The 20,990-nt window shown below is 33.0% G+C and overlaps 2 protein-coding genes across 3 annotated transcripts in view; one reads left to right on the forward strand and one right to left on the reverse strand.

Annotated features, from left to right (window-relative positions):
* The window catches only part of LOC118188086 (uncharacterized), a 250,801-nt gene extending 237,721 nt beyond the window's left edge, over window positions 1-13,080 (reverse strand). Inside the window, exon 1 of one of the 2 annotated variants that reach the window (XM_035358436.2) lies at window positions 12,943-13,080. The gene's annotated coding sequence lies outside the window, so the exon portion shown is untranslated. The remainder of the gene's footprint in view (window positions 1-12,942) is intronic. The other variant, XM_035358437.2, reaches the window with a different exon arrangement.
* Window positions 1-13,499, forward strand: part of LOC118188089 (uncharacterized) — a 282,828-nt gene extending 269,329 nt beyond the window's left edge. The window contains exon 3 of the mRNA XM_035358441.2: window positions 13,031-13,499. Within this exon, the coding sequence (XP_035214332.1) occupies window positions 13,031-13,314 (284 nt within the window). The 3' untranslated portion in view covers window positions 13,315-13,499. The remainder of the gene's footprint in view (window positions 1-13,030) is intronic.
* The last annotated feature ends 7,491 nt before the right edge of the window (window positions 13,500-20,990 follow it).

Below are 20,990 nucleotides of genomic sequence, written 5' to 3' on the forward strand. Positions count from 1 at the left end.
AAACAGGGTTTCTCATTATCTGGCAACCTCCGTTCCTTGATATGGTCATTAATTTGTTTCCTGCGTCGTTGCTCAGAAATTGTCTCAATTTTCGTACCCTGGGGTGTTCTGCAATTCTTTCGTACGTGGCCTTCAGCTCCACAGTTCCAGCACTTTGGTTTCTTGTCAGTCCTTTTCCTTCCCGTGGCATTTAATTGTCTGTTTAAATCGTATGCTTTATTTTCCGTGCTCTGGGGAGTTCTGCAGTTCCTTCGTAGGTGGCCTTCAATACCGCAATTCCAGCACTTTAGGGTCGGTTTCGTTTCACCACTATTCCGTCTTAAAGCATTCACTGGTCTTGTCAACTCATCCGTTTTATTATCCGTGCCCTGGGGTGTTCTGCAATGCCGTCGCAGGTGACCTTCAGAACCACATCTCCAGCATCTTACAGCCACTTTGTTCTCACTGCTACTCCGTATCAAAGCATCGACTTGTCTGGATAAATCATCTAAACGAGCCATCAATTGGTCCCCTGGGTCGTGGACTCGCACAGCTCTGACTGGGTAGCGATCTCTAAGAGTTGCTTGCTGGGCTGCCTCGAACTTCATGGCGTACAACAGAGCGCTTTTTATGTCCTTTACATCTGCCATTCGAAGAGCTTTCTGTATTTCAGGATCCCGGATGCCGTCGATGAAATATTGCAGCGACAGGATTTCCCTTGTTTCTGTCGGGCATTCCGAAAAGGCGAGATGGGACAGCCTTTCAACATCCGCGGCGAGCTCCTGAAGTGTTTCGGTAGGCTTCTGTTGACGAGATTTTAATTGGAGCCTGCTGTAGTCTTTTAAACACTTCTCCCCAAAGCGCAACTCCAAGGCGCCGGACAGAGCTTCGAAATCTAACCTTTTGTTTTCGGGAAGAGTCTGAAGCATATCCGCTGCGTCGGCTCTTAGAGAAGCGGCGAGATGACAGGCCTTAGCTTGGGAATCCCATCCATTCGCATCCGCCACGATAGAAAATTGTGTCTTATACACCTGCCAGGAGGTCTTCCCATCATATGTGGATAGCTTCAGAGGTGGACGAGCAGGCATTGGTAAGAATTTAAAATCATCACTCCTGCTCCCTGCCGACGCTACGAATTTCTTTAAAGTATCCATCTATTTGGCAACTTCAGAAACTCTCTCATCAATTTGTTGTTCGATTTGGTGTTGGACGGCACAAACTCTTCCTTCAATTCGTTCCTCCACAGCAGAAACTCTCCCTTCTATATGTTCTTTTACAGAAGAAACTCTTTCTTCTATTTCTTCTTTCACCGAAGAAACTCTTTCTTCAATTAGTCCAACTTTATTTTCAACTGTGTCAATTCTGCCTTCCATAGCTTCAAATTTATTTTCTATTATGCAGGTAATCTCTCTTTTCATTTCTTCTTGACCTGCTTCAATCTTTTCTTGACCAGCTTGAACGGCTTTCATTTCGTCCTTAACAGAGTTAACGGCCCCTTCCATCTTTCCTTGGCTAGATTTCATCTCTTCTTTCATTTCTTCTTTAAACGAGGTAAAGGCTGTTATCAATTGCCTTAACTGCTCTTCCATCGCTCTTGTTATTGGCATTCAAATCCCCCTTCTGACACCAAAAATTGTTGCGTGCGTACGGATTCGTTACTAAATGAATGCACAAGTCCGATGAAAAATGAACAAAAATTTATTATTATCACAACAAAAATGCTTAAATTTTCTCAAATTATCACGCAGTATTACAATATCTCACAGTAGTTTTCTTTTAACTACTCAAATGTCCAATAGAACGTAATTCAAAACAGCTAAAGAACGCTAATCCGCGAATTCGCTACAATCAACAACAGTAGTTTTCTAAACAACAACAAACTAAGCAACTACTACGAACTGAGATGTTTTCCTCCTTTTATAACATTTTAAAATCACGCGCTAGAATTTTCCAGTACTTTCTCGAAATGAAAAAGAGTTATTTATTTATTTAATGCACGCGCTCTTGTATTTTCAATTTTCCGGCTTAGCTTTCTTTTAATATTCGTCACGCGCTGCACTGCGCGAGAAATAAAACCATTTAATTTATAATTGAACCAACATTTGCTTTTTAAATACCAAATTCGTAACAATATACTGGTTCGGAAGTTATTTATTACTGCGAGTGTCACTAACGTGAAGATTTTGTTTTGTTGCCAGTTATGAAAAGTACAGAGGCACGATTTAGTTCACAGAGCCGGTTGCGAGGTTCATGTAAAAGGTTAGGCCTGGTCATTTTGAATGATTGAGTTTTCAGTACAGCTTGTTATATTGTAAAGCGCCCACGAATCTATTGCCATAAATGAATTCTGTTTTCTTAAAACCTCACAAATTAAAGCACAAAAATGACTTCCTTTTACTTCCTAAACGTGATCAGGAAGCTACAAAATGTAAAGCTCACACAATAAAGGCTGTTGTAGATTTTATGTTTTGTTAATGAATGTAACTTCACAGAGAAATGTAAATTATTCGCGCATTTTTTGGGGATTAGACAAAGATGAAGAATTAGATGAAATATGTTAAAATTAGTTAATCCGTAAAAATTCAACTAATTATGCAAATTTTGGAGATACTGACTTCAGAGATTCAGATTTTACAAATTAATTAAGAAAATATAATAATTGTAATTTTTCTACCTACAGTCGCACCTTTTTTAAACTGTTTCTATGCCTTCTAAATTTGTTGGCTATTCATAGATTTTCTTTCTACAAATATATCTGATTACATTACATATCATATACAATATTACAATATATATTACAATTATCTGTGATTACATTGTTGGTCGGGAAAGGTGTGAATATAATTAATTACGTAGGATTCATAATAATTTATAATAATGAATATTATTAAATATAAGATCATAATTAATCATAAGGAAGATATTTTTAAAATTTGTACTTCAATAATTCTGGGTAGGTGAGTCAAAATTATGACTTTATTCGAAGAGATAAAGAGAAAAAAAATCCGCTCGGTGTAGACGCCCTCAGCTGATCAATGTTAATTAGTCCTTAATATGTTTAACTATTTTCTCTATCTGAAACATTATGTACAGTATACTTTATGATCAATTTCATGAGTTGATTTGGTTTGTAAACTTTACTGATCATTGTTGCGCCAAGTTTGAGTTATGTTGTTAAATAGAGCAATAAAAGAATTTATCCACCTCCGTTTACTTTTTATTTATTATTTATATTTGTTTAATTTTATTGCCAAGTCTCTAAATATAAATGCAATTTTAAAGTTGGATTTATTCTCTACTTTTTAATCCTCTCATTCTCATTCCCATGCAATTTATAACATAGCAGTTTCCCGCGCTCGCTTATTAGATTTGCTATAGAATCGGGGGAGGGGGGGTTACCAGTTACACACAAAATTCTGGATAGAGGAAATATTTTAAATTGCGTTAAACTGATTTGAAACGAAAATTACTCCGATGAAAGAGTCTTTAATAAAGAGCTCTCTGCTTTTAATTTTATTTCGTTGTTTATCTTTGCTATTAAATAACGAAAAATCTGCATGTTTTTATGTTCCTCACAGTGTGGGAAAAAAAAGGGGGAGGCCACTTAGAGCCACCGAATTTCGAGCACACGTAGTCCTCTACCTGAGCATGTGAACCTTGAAACTAGAGCTTTGAATTTCGATGTTGTTCATTTGTTTCATATTTTGCATGAATTTATATTTTATATTGTTAAACAAACTCAGAGATTTGAAATCGAACAGTCATAAAATTGCTCGAAATAAAGAATTTTTATTTCCAGCGCGCCAGTCTGTTGTCATTCTGAAAAATTAAAAATACTTTTATCTTCCACACACCAACATGTTGCTATTCAATAAAACATAGGATTAAACATTCAGATTTAATCTATCTGTTATTGATTAGAAAACAAAGTGATTTAAAAGCAATAAACGCAGTTCTTAAGCATACTTTTTCTACTTTTTTTTAATTTAATTATCCGAATAAAAGAACATTTAAATCACGAGATGTCTTATTAGAAAGGTTAAATATTTTTATAAACTGAACCAACTGGACGCATTAAAATCATTATATACGTTTTCATTTTACGGTAACTATTTTAGGCGCACAGAAAATTACGTAAGCGCAAAACTTCCCATGGGGTTACTCTGCGATACTAAACTGCAAATACGTTGCAAATAACACTGATCAAAACGGAATATTTGTTGCATTGACTGAGAAGTTTGCTTGGTAATAAGTTCTATGTTAACGGAATTTTGTAAAGTAGGATTTAAACTTGTCATTATTCTTCAGATTCGGAGGGGTAAGAGAGTACAAGGGAATTAGTTGGCAAAAAATAGTTTTACTGGTTCTATCGTCTGCACATAAATCATTTGTTGAAAGAGGTAATGTTGCAGTCATTTTTGTGACTAATACGATAACGCATAGCAAGGATCAAGCAATAAGAGTGTTAGTTCGATCCGTTGCACAGGAACTTGGCAATCCTTGTTAGTACATTTTAGTGTCTAACTTCTAGGTATTGCAACTATAAAAGCAAAATATAGATATATTATCGAAAATACTTCTCGATGTTTCATTAGTATTTTTTTAAACTTTGGTTTAGTCCATTTACAACGGGCAAATGAGAATTCACTATCGAAAACAAGCATTAACAAAGAAATACTTTCAATTCTGACTTCTCTCTATCTCTTACCCCCTTAAACCTCTCAGAATGGTCCAGCATAGATAAGACAGAGAACGTGAGTTATCAAACTTATCAGGCCAGTGGAAGTCGCGTCCTTGGGAAGTTACCCTCCCTCATTCCATTCGAAAAAGAAGGACGTGGATCGTCCATGCACGTCTTCCTCCACTGAGGGGGGACGATAACACGCCGACCGGAGGTGCGGCTGCTAAAAAAACCTTTGTTTCCGATCGTTCTTTTGGAACAAAGTTTTACAACGAGAAGAGAAACGTCGCCTCGTACCTCCTCAAAATGTCATCGAGAAAGCCTTCCTTGTTCAGCACGCAATGTTCAGCATCGTCGAGAACAACGTCGAATCAATCAACAAAAATCCAATTTTTTATTTTTCTGGGTGCAATGAAACACTGAATACTGAGCAGAAGCTTTTAGTCTTGCTTTTTCGTAATAATAGTTATCAGTTCTTTAGTCCATGGCCTTGAAAGTTAGTTTACCTTCTATATATGCATGAGTTTTCAACGCGTAATACTAGTTTGATTATTTCGGTTAGTCTCTATGTATGTGGATTTATCTAGCGTGAAAAGAAAAATAGTGGTCTAAAAATGAGATGATAATAAACGAGAATACTTACAAAAATATCCTACAATGAGTTTATTTACAAATAAATGTAATTTTATTCTGTTTTCATTAAACTGGAAATGAAAGTAAGAAATAGTCTTCATTAAAATGGATGAGAGCAAACGTTCTAGTGACATTAGGTTTTCGAGAAGGAGAATGTGAGACAACTATGCTTTCCCCGAGATTCGAAGCACGGTTCTTCCAACACGCGTTACCACCTACACCACGAACGCGGGATGCTTGTTAACTCAGAACAATGGAGGAGAGGCATGAGACCGAGTTGACCGAACATTTTGGTTTTTAGAAGCCAAGATGGTGAGAAATACTGTGTTCTCTCCGGGATTCGAACTGCGAATTTTCTAGGGGCCAGCTGAACGTGCTACCACTTACACCATGAGAACGCACTCCGGAATGTCGAAAGTCCTTATCAATTCAGTAAATGTATATTGAATCTTATAAATATTAGAAATCTTAGAAATATTCCTTGTCAGTTCAGTAATAGTATATTGAATCTTAGAAAATATGAATTAAGATTATTTAGCCAACTGTTAATGAATTAAATTTATTTAGCGAAGTGTTTGATATAACAGTTATTTAAAAAACACTCTAAGCTCACATAAAAAATAAACAGTCACGGTCATGGTTCTAAAATACAGACTGGGGACCTAAACAGACTAGAAGACAAGAGATTATTTTGAAATAGCTTAAGTATATTTAATAGCTAGGAGTTATTTATTTATACCTGGATTAATTATACCTGGATGCATGGGTATTTTAAAAACGTTGTTCATTTTTAGATCTATTTATATATTCTTTTTAATCACCAAAGAATATCATTACATTATGATGAGAATTAGATGCATTATTAAACGAAAAATTAAATGAGAAAAATAAAATAAGAGAACGGAAGTTTTAATAATGAATAGACACTAGTGAAAAACATATAACAATTGTAAAGCAGATGAAATGCACAAATAGAATTTTTTTTCTATTTCGATTTCCTTTTTATATTGTGTAAAATGCTGTTAAAAATTCACAAACAGATTTTTGTAAAGGGCAAACATGTCAAAAATTCGAAATGAAGGCAATCATCCTTAGAAATAAGATAGTAAAAAATATTAGGATAGGAAGATAGTAGAAAAGTACTAATGGATCGACAGGCATTCTTTAGACAAGTTTACTCTAGGCAGCTTATTACAACAAGCTTAAATAACTTAAGTATGTTAGTTCCATAATAAATTTTAACGTTAGAAAACAGTGTATATGGTATTTGAAAACCTCAGCACTTTTGAGGATAAATTAATGCTAGCAATTCTTCTCTTAATTCAGTTGGATTCTGTACAACAGAAACATTTTTTGGATACATCTTGAAACTTAGAAATCACGACTTCTTTTCTTAAATGAAATTCTAAATTTTCGTAGCAAATTCGGCGCCCCTTCCAATTACTCATCTGAGGCAAGTGTTCACTTGCCTCACTCTTCTCCTGGCTCTGATACCAGGTTCATTTTAAAATTAATGGGACACTAATAACTAACATACAATAACACTGTATATGATAATATTTTCTTATACTTAGCAGGTTTATAGCTAGATTGAGCTGGCATCTGCTTTTCTCTTTTCTCAGATACACTCTTCCTTACTTACCCTTTAAAATCTCTTTTCTCATTCTTTTCCTTAGTTTCCTTTTTTATTATTTAGTTTGCTACTTATAAATTATTTTTTGCGTGAGGCATTACATTCAACTGTAAGGAGTTAGATGATGTCACTGAGGACAACTTTAATTTAATTACGCGTATTTCTTTTATAAATACAGAAAGAATCTCTGACCTCTGACTAACTTCGAGGTCAAACATGTAACTGTTAAGTAGAAATCCTTAGAGTAGCTTGACTGACCTGCGATGTCCGACGAAGAGGCACATGACAGAACTTTCACGAAATCTCTATTTTTAGCAGATTCACTATGGTTAATTTTGCCTGACACCAGACGCTATTCTTTCACCGTTAACTGCGACGACGTTCCTGACACCTAGTGACCGTGAGGTTAAGAGCTGCCTGCTGAACAACCCCCTCCTATTACTTGGGCCAGGTTCGAGGCCCCGCAGGGCTTGCAAGAATATGGAAATGAGTTCAAATTTTTAAGTTGTAGGTGCGTTCGCAGCGTCTAAAAAGATAGTTTCTGACATCTAGATTAAAAAAGAAGTTTTTTCGGGAAAAGAATGTGAAATGTACTTTACTTCCGGTAAGTTAAAGGCGAAGATTATAAAAGAGAAAATAGGTGGAATACGCACGAGGACTAGCCAAGTGAGGTTTAACATGGAGCAGTACACAATTCATTTAATATTTTACCGGGCAAATGTGAGACCTTCTTTAGCTTTCAATTTAAAATTTAGAATTGACTGGAAGAACAATTTTAATACCAAAAGCTTCATAATTTATTGCTGTAATCCGTTTTCATTATTTAAAATTTTTTGGAAGAAAAATAATAAAAAATTTCAGATTTCAAATGATAAGACTTCTACAAATCATCAGAAATTTTCATCGTGATAAACACAATTCATATATAGGTTTGTGGTTATACTTTATATGGAAAACATATATACTAGAAGCGCTGTATAATGTCATTTGTCTGTGACTATTTTGACTAACCGAATGATAACATTAAGCGACGAGAAAAATAATTTCCTAACTATTAGTGGACTTTAATTTATTATAAATGTAACTAGAAACAGCTAAATACTTATTTTCACAGTATTTAAAAAAATTCACAGTATTTATCAAAATTGTCATTAATATTTCAAAACCATAATCACCCTTTTTTCTGTACGGAATTCATTTTTCTAGATACCTAAAACATTTAAATGCATTTCCCCTTTTAAAAAATTCTTTAGACTTAGATGTTTCTTGCGTAAAAATCATTTGTGACTGACGTTTTTGGAAAAAAGATCGCAAGTATGTTAAATGATCCAGTTAATGTGCAAAGATGAGGGTACATTTTACCAAATAATTCTTTTTGTTTAAACGTATTATTTTGGAAAAAAATGATACGATTTTGTAAAAACTGATTAGAATAAAATGCCCGCGGGGAAGAAAAGGAAAAAAAACTTCATTAGGCAGAATTTAAGTATTCTGAATGTCCAAATGTTACGCATGGACAACTGATTCGCAAAAGATATACATTACGAATTTGTACAACACTGTGGAATCAGTACCCCAAATTTTCAGTTTTAGCTTGTTAATATTTTGTGCAGTTAGTTTTAACTATATACATAGGTATTGAAATACATATATTAATTAGAAATACATCAGGCGGTAAGATTATAATAAAACATACTGAGGTATGGCATTGTCCGTGGTGAATGAATGTTTGCCCTGCATTATACAATTATTATTATTTTGCCCTGCATAATTAAGTCTAGCTATTTCATGTTCATATCCATCTTCTAAGTTATTTTTATATTTATTGCTGTAGGAGAAATGACTGATATTTACTCAGCTTGAAACAAAATTTTAAAACTTAAGACCCACACATAAAACTGAAGGAATAAAAAAAAATTCTTTGAAAAACATGAAAGTTTACTTCTGCAATTTTTTACAGACATAATAAAATAGCTGACGTTGAAACAATATTGATTCCCGACGAAAACTTGTTAAGAATCTTACGCGAGATGGAATTTATTTCATTAGGAGGAATTAAGCGATTAGAAGGGATAGAAAAATAGCGATTTCGACTCATCATCACAAAATTCCATATTACTTCATCTTTAAAGTCTTGTTACTTTATCTTGACGCTCACAATGAAATTTTTATTTTACATTAGATGCAAGTCTATTAAACTCATACATTATGTAAGAGGCTTGTAACCCCTACTAATTAATGTATCAACACAATGAAAATATCCTTTATTAGCAAATTTATTTTATATATATTTATAACACAATTCTTTGCAAAACTCAAGACATTCATCGTGATGCCCTAGTTTAAAATTTAAAGCAAGAATTCAAGTACATAAAGAAACATTCCATCAACGAAGCATTGGGTAAAACCCATCATTTGCTTAAGACTTTGTGTGACTATTGGCATACTTTCATTTGTGAGTCAAACACAAGAAAAATAATTTAGTTAAAAAACCAAGGAATTTCTAATATTCGAAAAATATTTCCCAATCTGCAGTTATATTTAAATTTTAAATTTTTAATTATCAGTTTATTTGCAAATGCTGATATCAGGTTTATCTATAATTTTTTAGGATGAATTAATTTATCAATTACTATTTTAAGGATTTTCTGCTCCTGAATTTTAAGAAGATTTTTATATATCTCGATTCACGCAAGGATATGTTCTTATTTTCTTTTAAAGATTTTGAACACGTCTGTTGCGCATGTACATCATAATAGAATTCACGTCAGCCTGATAACGGAAGGCCTTGTGAAGCTCACAACTTCCGTTAAATGCTAACCTGAAAAGCGATGAACTGTGGCTAAAACTTGATGTAAAGTGTAGAATGTTAACGAAGCTTATGATAACTAAATTTTACCTAAGCGTGACTCTGTAGAACTCAACGAATCGTAACGGAGAAAGCGTGAAGAGACACTTTATACAAGCTAAGAGTGTTCAGTGACTACTTTCATTTTGCGGTGCACTGCGAACAAGCCTGGAACAAAACCGCAACCAAAGCGCCCTCTATAGTCGAAAAAGAGATACATAAAATCAGAAATGTATTTTGATATATCATAAAGGTCAGATGCTTCAGCTTTTAATGCATTTTACAAGTATGTTAGGTAAAGAAAACAGTAAAAGAAAAAAAAAATAAAGCTTGCATAGATGTTTTGCTTAAAATAATGTAAATTTATAAACGAATGTTAACTGCAATCAGAAAAATGCTTAAATATATACAAAAATTACTATTATTGTTATTATTCTCTTTTAAATAATTAATCTTGAATCAAATAATCTCATTCATCTTATTCTCTTACGTTCTCAGATTTAAAATCGTGTTAAATTCTAAAGAAATATGTACATATATGTTAGTTTAAAAAATATTAACATTTTATTCCAAAAATTCTAAATTTTCGACAGAAAATAAGATAAAACTGAGTTATAGACTTTTATTTTAAAATATAAAATTTGATCATTAGTAATATTAATCGTAACATTCACTTAAATTTTAATAATAACATACTAAAGCGTAGGTGAATCAATAATTATTCATAAAATTTAGTTTCAAAGAAATGATATAATTAAATCCACTGACATATCAAAGTAAAAATTTTTATTATCGTCGTATTTTATTTAATAGTTAAAATAAATAATATTTAATACTTGAAACAGGAAATCGGACATACTGAATAGGTTCAGATTCATTTTAAAAAAAGTTAATAATTGATAAGAAAAGTTCAGTCAATCAAAAATTGTTATAAATATATCTTCGTTCGTAAATTACAATGCAGCCACCTAAACATTTTTGGCAATTTTTCTAATCATAAGCACTATTATTTAGACCTATTTTATGAAAAAGACTGAAATTAATTTTTTTTTTAAATTTTACCGCATTTACCGCATTCATGTACGCCAATAAAATAATATCTTGTTCAGGATAAGGAAACGTATTCTCATTTGATTAAATATTACATTTATCTGAGCTGTGTTTAATTACGGCATCGTTTTTAATTAGAATTGCGTTATGTATATAATTAAGTAAGAGATGAGTTGATTTACGGAAGTAATTTTGCCTTTAAACATTTCATAAACTTCAAATTTCATTTCGAAAACCACGATTTAAACAATTAATAAAAAATAAAACCTGAAATTTTTAAATCTCCACGGAAAAGTCGTTAAAAATGTATTTTTACTTATAGTTAAAGGATTATTCAATTCTTAATAAACATTGAGATAAAACTGCGTTATTTCAAGAGAACAAACGAATTATGCAATAAATTGACAGCATACTCGGACTGCTATGTACAGCATAATAAAATAATAACTTCCAAATGCATTGCAAGCATTTAATCGGAACACTGCAGAAAATGAAGAATTTCTTAAGCTGAAATCGGAAAAATGCTGTAAATTTTTACATAAAATGTACATATTCTAATTTTTAATTAAATTCAAATTCAGATGACTATTCAAATACTATTATGTCCTGCAATATAATTTTGCACTTTGTGAGAAATACTTCCTCATATTTATTAAATTCCATGTAAAGGAAACAGTTTGTTGCATTATTTTAATTTTTGTCAAAGTAAATCGCATTTAAATTCACGTTCTATATCGTTTATTAAAACTTTAGTTATCATATATGAGGGGTGTTAACGAAATTGTTATCGAGAAGGTTATAACATATTTATTATAAAGTATGGTAAGCTGTTGCGTTAGCAGAAAATGTTGTGTGTCTCGCTTCTATTTAAACTGTGGAAAAACAAAATTAAATGCTAATGTTTTACAATAATGAGCAATAAAAATGTAAAATGTCTAGGCTTCTACTAATAAAACTTAAAATTTTATAATTTCAGTTAATTCTACCTGAAACTAGTATTACGCGAAAACAAGATATTTATTTTGATTTTTTATTATAATGTTTATATAATAAAAAATCAAAATAAATATCTTGTTTTTGAGTATTCATTGTTGATAATTTTATAAAAGTTAAAAAAATACTGAACAGTTCATATATAAGCAATTTACAGATACAGTTAAAGATTTTTACATAACCTAATATTAGTAGATATATGAATAAATTCTAAAGAACACCCAAAATTCGAGGTCCTGTTCATGACCAAATAGTTTTTATTAAAATCCGACGTTTTCCCGTTCATGCTGAATGTATTCATATTAAATGCATCTTAAGAAATACTTATTTCAGGAATACAGAAGGACTATTAATATTAATTCTAAGAAATATTAATATTAATTATATTAGATCAATTTTGAAGCCAGTCTTGATAAAAATTTACAAATGATTCCTGAAAAATCTTAGATCTTAGATTTTTGAAAATTTGTATCTGTGTGTGTGGGGGGGGTGGCGGCGAGGACGAAAGAAAGATATTTAGGATATGATGTAAAATGTGTAACTTTTAGAACGGAAAACTATCATTAGACATTTTTTGTAATGTTCATTATAATCTAGGGAAGCAAAAAGAAAAAAAAAAAAAATATTTCGAAATGAAACAATTTAACTTCTGAATTTAGTGAATTTTAAGTAATTGAATTTAATTTTAAGAATTTAGTGAATTCTGAATTTAGTGAATTTGAAGTATCTCTAATTTCATATGAACGGGATCATAGCTTATTATTTTTTAAATTGATATGAAAAAGGAAAAGTTAATGCTTTAAATTTTATCGGCTCGGAATTCGATTCTTTTGCGGAACAAAACTGATAAAATATATAAGATATTGTTCCTTATCTGCTTTCGATCTAAATCCTTGTGGAATAAAATAGAGAAACAGTAAATACAAGATAAAAATAGTTAGCTTGATGGAAGATAAAAAAATAGTCTATTTACGAATTCCATTACACTTTCAATAGAATGCAATACCATTCCATTTCGCATTAGTAAAAATCCGAGAGTGTTCCATAATATAATCCTAAGTATCTCATTAAACGAATAAAATCGGCCTAAATCCTTAGATAAGAGTTTCCGCAAACAAGACTCACCCTTTTTCTTATCGCCGTCACAAAAGTACGAAGATCGGGAAAAACTTTGAAAGAATATTTTGTTGTTGATGTCCTTTTTTCCCCGTAGATCAGCCGGTAAGCACCCAAAGTCAGGCAGACGGATCAAGGAACCTTGGCGATGCGGCCTCGTCCTTGGGAGTTGAGGAGGAACACGGGACCGATTGGAGGAGACTTCCTCACCGAGGTGTTGCTCAAGAAGGACTGAGTTCCCTTTCCTCTTCAAGTTCAATGTCGCCTCGTGACGGCCGTCGTGATGATGGTGATTGGACGAGCGTGCGTTGCGGAAAAGCTCGGAAGGAATTCCTCGTGCCGATGTTCTGCCGTGAAGCTGGGGATACAGAAACTTACTGAGTTCTCTTGGAGGACCCGGAAAAGTTTTACCTTCTCAGCCCTTCTTTCGCCTATGAAGCTGCGGTTAGATTCCGCCCAACCACTTCATTTCAAAATTTCTACAAATTTCTTAAATGCTTAGTGTTATATAAATAAATAAATGTCCATAAAATAATACTGAAATAAAAAAATATGTTTCACCAAAATATTCATATTTAAAGTGGTAATATAAAATTTTTGGAAATTCAGAATACAGATTCATTAGAAAACGCATAATGCAACACATTTGACATAATGTTTCTTTCAAGTACATATTACAGACCTGTTAGATATATTTTTAATATGGACATATAGTAGCTTCGTTCTGATTGTATGATCAGGCAAGACACTAACCACTGCCAAAGGGAGGCAATATTTGAGAAAAGAGCTGCTGAAATGTTTTGTGAGTTTCTTCTTCTTTCTAATTGATCGAGTCATGTAAAGAAAATTGTAATACAACAATTAACTCTGTGATACTTCTCTGTAACACTTCTTTAATAATTGTATGATTAGATTAATAATACTGGTGACGAATTTAAATTGAAATAACATTTTAATACGTTATTTTTATCAGATAGGAAAACTGAACGACTTTTATTGCACTTCGGTTAACTTCTGATAAGTAGTCTTGTTCTTCGAAACGAATCGGAAATCGTATTTCATGCTTTGCCGATTTGTCATTTGGCATTCTAAGGAAACGTATGAAATATGAATCGTTTCATGGATTGCCGGTTGGTTTTAGGCATTATATGAAATGCCTAGGTATTCTATAGAATGCCGGATTACAAACTTTGCCGGTAACACATATGTATATATATATGTGTGTGTGTGTAAACAAATAATTCATAATAATTTATAATACGAATATATATATATATATATATATATATATATATATATAACTTTTCTAATAATATGTATATCTATCTGCGTGTTTGGGTTGGACGTAACATATATAAATCGAAATTTTAACTTAAATGAGTCATAGCCCTTTAATTTCTTCTTTTAATTTGTGCACCTCCCCTTTCGTTTCTAAAATTAGAAATTGTTTATAATAACTTAACTGAGCTGCTTCTTCTCAAAACTAATCCGTTTCATGCTCGTTTATATAATGCTGCAATACGACAGCTAATATCAAATCAGATTAAATAACCTTTTGACTATTTTTTTGAATGCGCACTTACTTTCTGCCTTTTTCTTTATCGCCTTGCTGTTGCTGACAGGCATCATTTTCCAGCTTTCCTCTTTCTCTGCCATCGCATATCACTTGTCTCGTTGTTTCATGCATTGTCTAAGGATTTGATAAGTTATATAAAATTGCGGGTTGCATATCGCAACCATAACGATGTGTGACTGAGAATATGTATCGCAAGAATTAAGTGTCCGGAAATAAATTACGTTTTTTCTTAAGTCTATCTATGAATGTCGTCTTATATATCTAAACAACTGTCTTCTAATTATCTATTTCATTCCAATCTATTTACAAAATGTACTACATACTTATATATTTTCTTCTAACTCGTAAATTTAGGCTTTTGTTATTTATATATATTTTAATTAATTTAATTTTTTATTTGGCACATTTTTTTAAAATTAATCCAAGAATTTACAGTCATACAGATGTAATTTACAAATGTGGCTTTGTTGAAAATTTTTCCACTGCTTCTTGAAAAAGAGCAAAGAATTTTCAATTCCCCTCATTATCCAATTATCTGCTGTGAGCTGTTATCGATACACCAAATTTCTAAAGACTATGTACCAAGAGATATAAATTCTTTATTTTTATTTTTTTGCACCCCTTTATAATTTTTATATTTTTAGCATGTATGCAGTTAATAATTTGAATACTAGAGACGTTTAGGTTTTCATAATGGTTTATTACACGTGTTAAAATGACGGTTTATTATATTTGCAAATACCAACTGCTGTCTCTGTGATGAATATGTATTGAGTTTAAATATTTATTTTAATTTTTCTGTATGCATATATATATATATATATATATATATTTATAAAGAGAGGTTAAAAACCTAGCAAAGTCCGTAAAGTACATTTGAAAATACTATGAAATTCCTGATATTATATATGATATGAGACCGACTAGGTCTCACGTTTTTGTGACTTTTTTATACTTTTACTATACAGTTAATTTAAACTTAATGCATCAATTACACAAATTGAAACTTAATGCATTTATTTTTACGTACATTAAGTTTGCTACTTTTGCATTGCACAACATAATCGGAATAACCTCATCAGGAAAAAAGCCAGTTTCTGCTACAAATGGCAAAGGGATGGTGAAGTTGAAAGTACCGTCAAATTAGGCCGTACTATTTTATGCATGTGTAATGGTAGTAGAATAAGACATTTATACCAAGTAACAATGCAACGACTTTTGTAAACTGAATAAAAAGATACTTAACAATTTTTACTGTAACGTGTGCTATGTAAATATTACTGGAGAAATATTCTGTATCATCGTAAATTATATAACATGGATTTAATGCCATCCGTACCAACAATTTGTCTTACACTTTAAAAATGAATATCTCAGCTACAATTACAGTGAAATTAGGCGTTGAAAAATATTTCAAACAATGAAAAAAAAAAAAAAGTTTTGTTAACGTTTTATCTTGGAATGATGGAATTTGCTTAAAAGTGATTACTAACACAACGACACAGTTTTTATCTCAGAAATTAGTTAAATTACTTTTGATTTAAAACTGTTCTATCGACTACCAGATACAAAGCGACATTACAGACAACGTATAAGGATTAAAATTATTATTAATTATGCTTATAATTATTAAATGCATTCATTGCAACTCAGAATATAAGAAAGCCTAAAAAGGAATTAAATTCAAAACGCAGACTATAAAAGTATATTAAAAAAGTATTCTTAAACTTCTGATTAACACTTTGAGGAAATAACACAATTTAAGAAAAGGTAAATTATCAAATTCCTACAGGTTTTCAAGTACATACTAGTGTACATTTTGTACACGTACATTTTACATTTAGGATTTAAATAGCTATATGACGCTTAAATAAAATTCGTCATTTAATGTTTTCATTTTCAGCATTAAGTAGATAAAGACAATGAAGTTCTAGCTACATATTTTGAGAACAAAGCCTCGTATTTTTTAATTATATTCATAAGTCGACTTGTTTTATATACAGGAAGCAGTTAGATTTGATTTCTACGCTGGCGGTCAACGTCTGTACCTTAAAGGGCCAATTAAAGTTGTGTCCTGGCCTGAGAGAGACACAGCGTTTTATATTTAGCAAAAGTTTAGAAATATGTCTGGGAATATTAAACACTGGGGGTTTCAAGATTCTTGTGGTATGAACTTCAAATAATCCTTGCAAATTGGTTTGCAGTTAAAACAAAACGAAACACCACTAGGATTATATCTAAGATTACAGAAAGAAATGTAAAACGCTGTTTGAAATGTATTTTACAAGGAGATAGTTACGCCCTTAAGGCTAGAAATATAACGCAAGTTAATAAGAACACTCTATGCACTCATGCATAGCATACATTCAACGAGGACAGAAAGGACAGCCAGTGATATACGAACGGTGATCATAGATACTGTAGATAATTTTAACACGTTTTGAAGGTAGTTCTAAGATGATTAAAAGTACACTGTATTTATATAACAGTACAGGAATAAGCATGCGCGACACCAGGACTGAACAGTGATGCTACTAATCTAGTGAAAATTCCTACTGAAGCTCCGTGCAACCTTTCCAAAATATTTTCATGCTGTGTTGCTTCATTTTCATGCTGTTGTTACCGTTATCATTTGTATACTGATATAAAGAATATTTCGTAACAGTTATTGCACCCAAATATCTTGCCCTTATTTCTAAAGCTATTTTACCATATTGTTAGCCCAAAGGAGCGTTAGCCAAGAAGGACTGTTAGTTTCAAAACGGCATTTTGTAGCGTTTCACTATAAACGCCGAATCACTCTTTAAATTGTTGCCACCAAATATCATCGCTCCATATTATATTAAAACAAATTAAATAATGAAGAATCTGCATGAATGTTTTTATGTTTCCATGCACTGTGAAAAAAAGGACGGCACCTAGAGCCATCAAATTTTGAATAACGTAATTCTCCCTCCGAACGTGGGCACCTGACTCCCGAATATCGAATTTCGAATTTATTTTATTACCTATTTTATGTTCTGTAAAACTTTAACGAATTTCTGATTAACAAACTCAACGATTTCAAAGCGAGCAATGGCGACACAGTACGGAAAAAAATCCTTTTTATTTCCAGCGCGCGAGACTGTCTATCGGAAATTCTAAAGATATGATGTTTTTAAATATTGTGTGGTATTTATGTTGAATGGAATTTTATGTAGTTTAAGTGCGAAGAATAGGATATTTAATAAATAAAGGTAACACACAAAATGTTAGATAAACGCCCCTTTGGGAGTAATATAAAATCTGAAAGCTTTCAGATTTTTGTTTTTTGATTTTGTGATGAAATTTTGAATAATTTATTATTTATATTCAAAACTCGAGTTCGCTTGTAGTATGTCTATTGCAGTGATGTACTCGTTGTACTTGTGTTAATAGGCATGACTAGAGGTAGTGTTATGGAGATCCTCTTTTGTCGCAAACACAGTTGTCTGAGGAAGAAATATTTCTCTCATAGTAATAAGTGAAGTGTCTATGTCCAGGTATGAATTGATTTAAACGTTGGTTATTGAGACATCTTTTCTCGTTTATTGTTTGATTCTTTTATGTGTCCTCCTGCCTTAAGTAAGAGAGTTTCATTGATTTTGCCAGGTTTGATTTATTTTCTTGTGTGCTTCGTTTTTAGGTATGACTTAAACAATTTTAAGATCATGTCTTTGGAATCAGAAGTAGTAGCTGCATCTTAAGCAAGGGAATCGGCGTGTTAATATAAGGGCGAGTCAAATGAAAGTGAGCCAACCCCTCCTCAGCAAGAATGGTTCGGTCCATCATCTGCGGCGCATGCGCGTAGCACAGAGACAGCCTTCATTTACGAAAGTGGCGGGAAAGTGTGAGGTTAAAGTTCTTTAAGGCGCTCTTACACTGGGTTGAAGACGGTAGCGTGACATAATGGACGCTCCAAAAGAGGAACAGCGTGGTGTGGTCAGGTTTTTGACAGCTGAAGGTGTTTCCCAACATGAAATTAGTCGCCGTATGACTGCTGTGTACGGTGAACATTGCATCGCATTGGCCACTGTGAAGCGTTGGAGCAAACGGTTCAGAGAAGGACGTGAAAGTTGCAAAGGCGATCCAAGACCGGGCCAAAGCCACCTTGCAATCACCCCCGACACAATTGCACAGGTTGATGAACTGATTAGACAAGAATGGAGGATAAGCATCGATGAACTGGCAGAGCGTGTGAACATCAGTCACGGTTCGGTTCACACCATAATTCATGATCATCTCGGTTATCGGCTTTTGTGTGCTCAATGGATGCCCAAGATTTTGAACGACGCCAGAAGACGGAGAGGTTCGGCGCTGCTTTGACTCATCTCATCCGGTATCACAATGAGGGTGACGACTTCTTGTCTGCAATTGTGACCGGAGACGAATCATGGTGCCACCACTACGAACCTGAAACACGCCGGCAAAGCTTACAGTGGAAACATTTGAATTCACCACCCCCGAAGAAAGCAAAGGCTGTCATTTCCTCGGGAAAGGTGCTATTGAATATTTATTTCGATCGTCAGGGGCCATTACTGATTGAATTTGCTAAACGTGGAGAGACTATCAATAGTTCGCGATATTGTGCAACGCTGGATCGGCTGCGTGTCGCAATCAAGAACAAACGACCTGGAAGATTGACGAATGGTGTGATCTTGCTACACGACAATGCTCGTCCCCACGTCGCTGATGTGGTTAAGACACAACTGGAAAAGTTCAAGTGGGACACGCTGCAACATCCTCCATACAGCCCAGATTTGTCGCCATGCGACTTTCACATTTTCGGGAAACTGAAAAAACATCTCAAGGGTACCAGATTTGTGTCGGACGACGCCGTGAAGGAGTCGGTTACAGACTTTTTGAATCGACAGCCCAAGGAGTTTTATGAGACGGGGATCACGCGGCTCATTTGTCAATGGGATAAATGTCTCAATGTTCATGGAGACTACCTTTAAATAAAGTACTCTGTTTGTCATATATTCGCATTGGCTCACTTTCATTTGACTCGCCCTTATACATTCATTCAGAAACTCCATCAAAACTGATCCTTTTTTTCAAGTCGTAAAACATGAGAAAAAGTTTGCATATGCCATCATTTTGTTATTAGCGAATTTCAGTAAACACTGTAATGTTCATCTAAACGGCTTATTGTGAGCTTTATATAGCTTAAGATTCTTCGATTGTGATTCAGATAAGTAAAATTCAAGACAATGCGAAGAAAATACTGTAAGGAAATGAAACATTTGTAATACGTATAACTAACTTTGAATTCAATCTCGAAATTGCAATAACTGCAAAAATTGTTGCAGTACAAAAGGAATTCAAATGTAATGTCTTATAACATTATAAGGTATTTCTTCCCCCTTCTTAGCGTGCCTTCGTGGTGTAGTAGTATGCACGCTGGGCGCGTATTCCAGAGGTTCGTGGTTCGATTCCCGGCGTGGGCATTGTTCATTTTTCACATCTACTACTTTCAAAAAACTCCTAATATCTCTACAATATTGTTAACATTTTTGTAGAGGATTTTGAAATTTTCTACTGGAATTTTGTCTCGTCTTATATATTGACATACATTAACGCGTTTTCATTTGCATAAATTGAAAAAACATTTCCGCTGTCAGTTAATAAAATGACGAATCGCAAATATTATAATTATTTATAAAAAGATCTTCTTCATGTAACTCAAAAGAATGCTATTTCATAGAAATCAATTCTTCACAAGATTATTAGGAAAACAAAGAGAGAGAAAGAGCAATGTGATAAATATATACAATTAATATGGTTGCAGTAAGCACAGTCACAAATACTGGGGGCGATAAATTAAAAACCTAAAACTTTAAATATGAAGGATTTAATATTTAATACAAGGACAACTAATTTTGCTAAGCATGAGATATTTTCGATCAACCCAATGTTAATTATTTTGGTCTGAAATAAATATTCTAGTGTTATATTAAGTTAATCCGAGTGCGTAAAATTACGCAACGCAATAACCTTCTGTTGGCGTATATTTTAACCGGGAGTGTATCGATTTGGAGGGGCAGCAGGTACACCATCAGAAAAAATATGCTGATTCTTCCTTCTTTCTATCCTTTTCTCCTGATGACGACGGACCTGCACTTGTTGCTCTTGAAATCGACAGAGTCTTTATTAAAATATACGCCAAACAGAGGATTTTTGCTTTACCTAATTTTATGTTTTACTTTGTCATGCTTCCTTTTATCTTAAACCGAGAGCTTTAACGTAATCCATTTTACGTTATAAAAACGTCTTTCGTTTATAAATTAGCAACTAAACGAAATGAAAGTGGAATTTCAATGAAAGTGGAATTATTTAAAATCGGCTTAGATTTTGATTGACAATCAAAGATATACATTCCAGTTTTTCCTCCGGATTTTGTCTGTACCTATTTTTGAATTACATAATTTAATTGAATACCTTGCATATACACTTTCAGTTG

Source organism: Stegodyphus dumicola, chromosome 10, assembly GCF_044657685.1.
Source record: "Stegodyphus dumicola isolate Sdum_Otavi_A_Nest chromosome 10, ASM4465768v1".
Lineage (NCBI taxonomy): Eukaryota > Metazoa > Arthropoda > Arachnida > Araneae > Eresidae > Stegodyphus > Stegodyphus dumicola.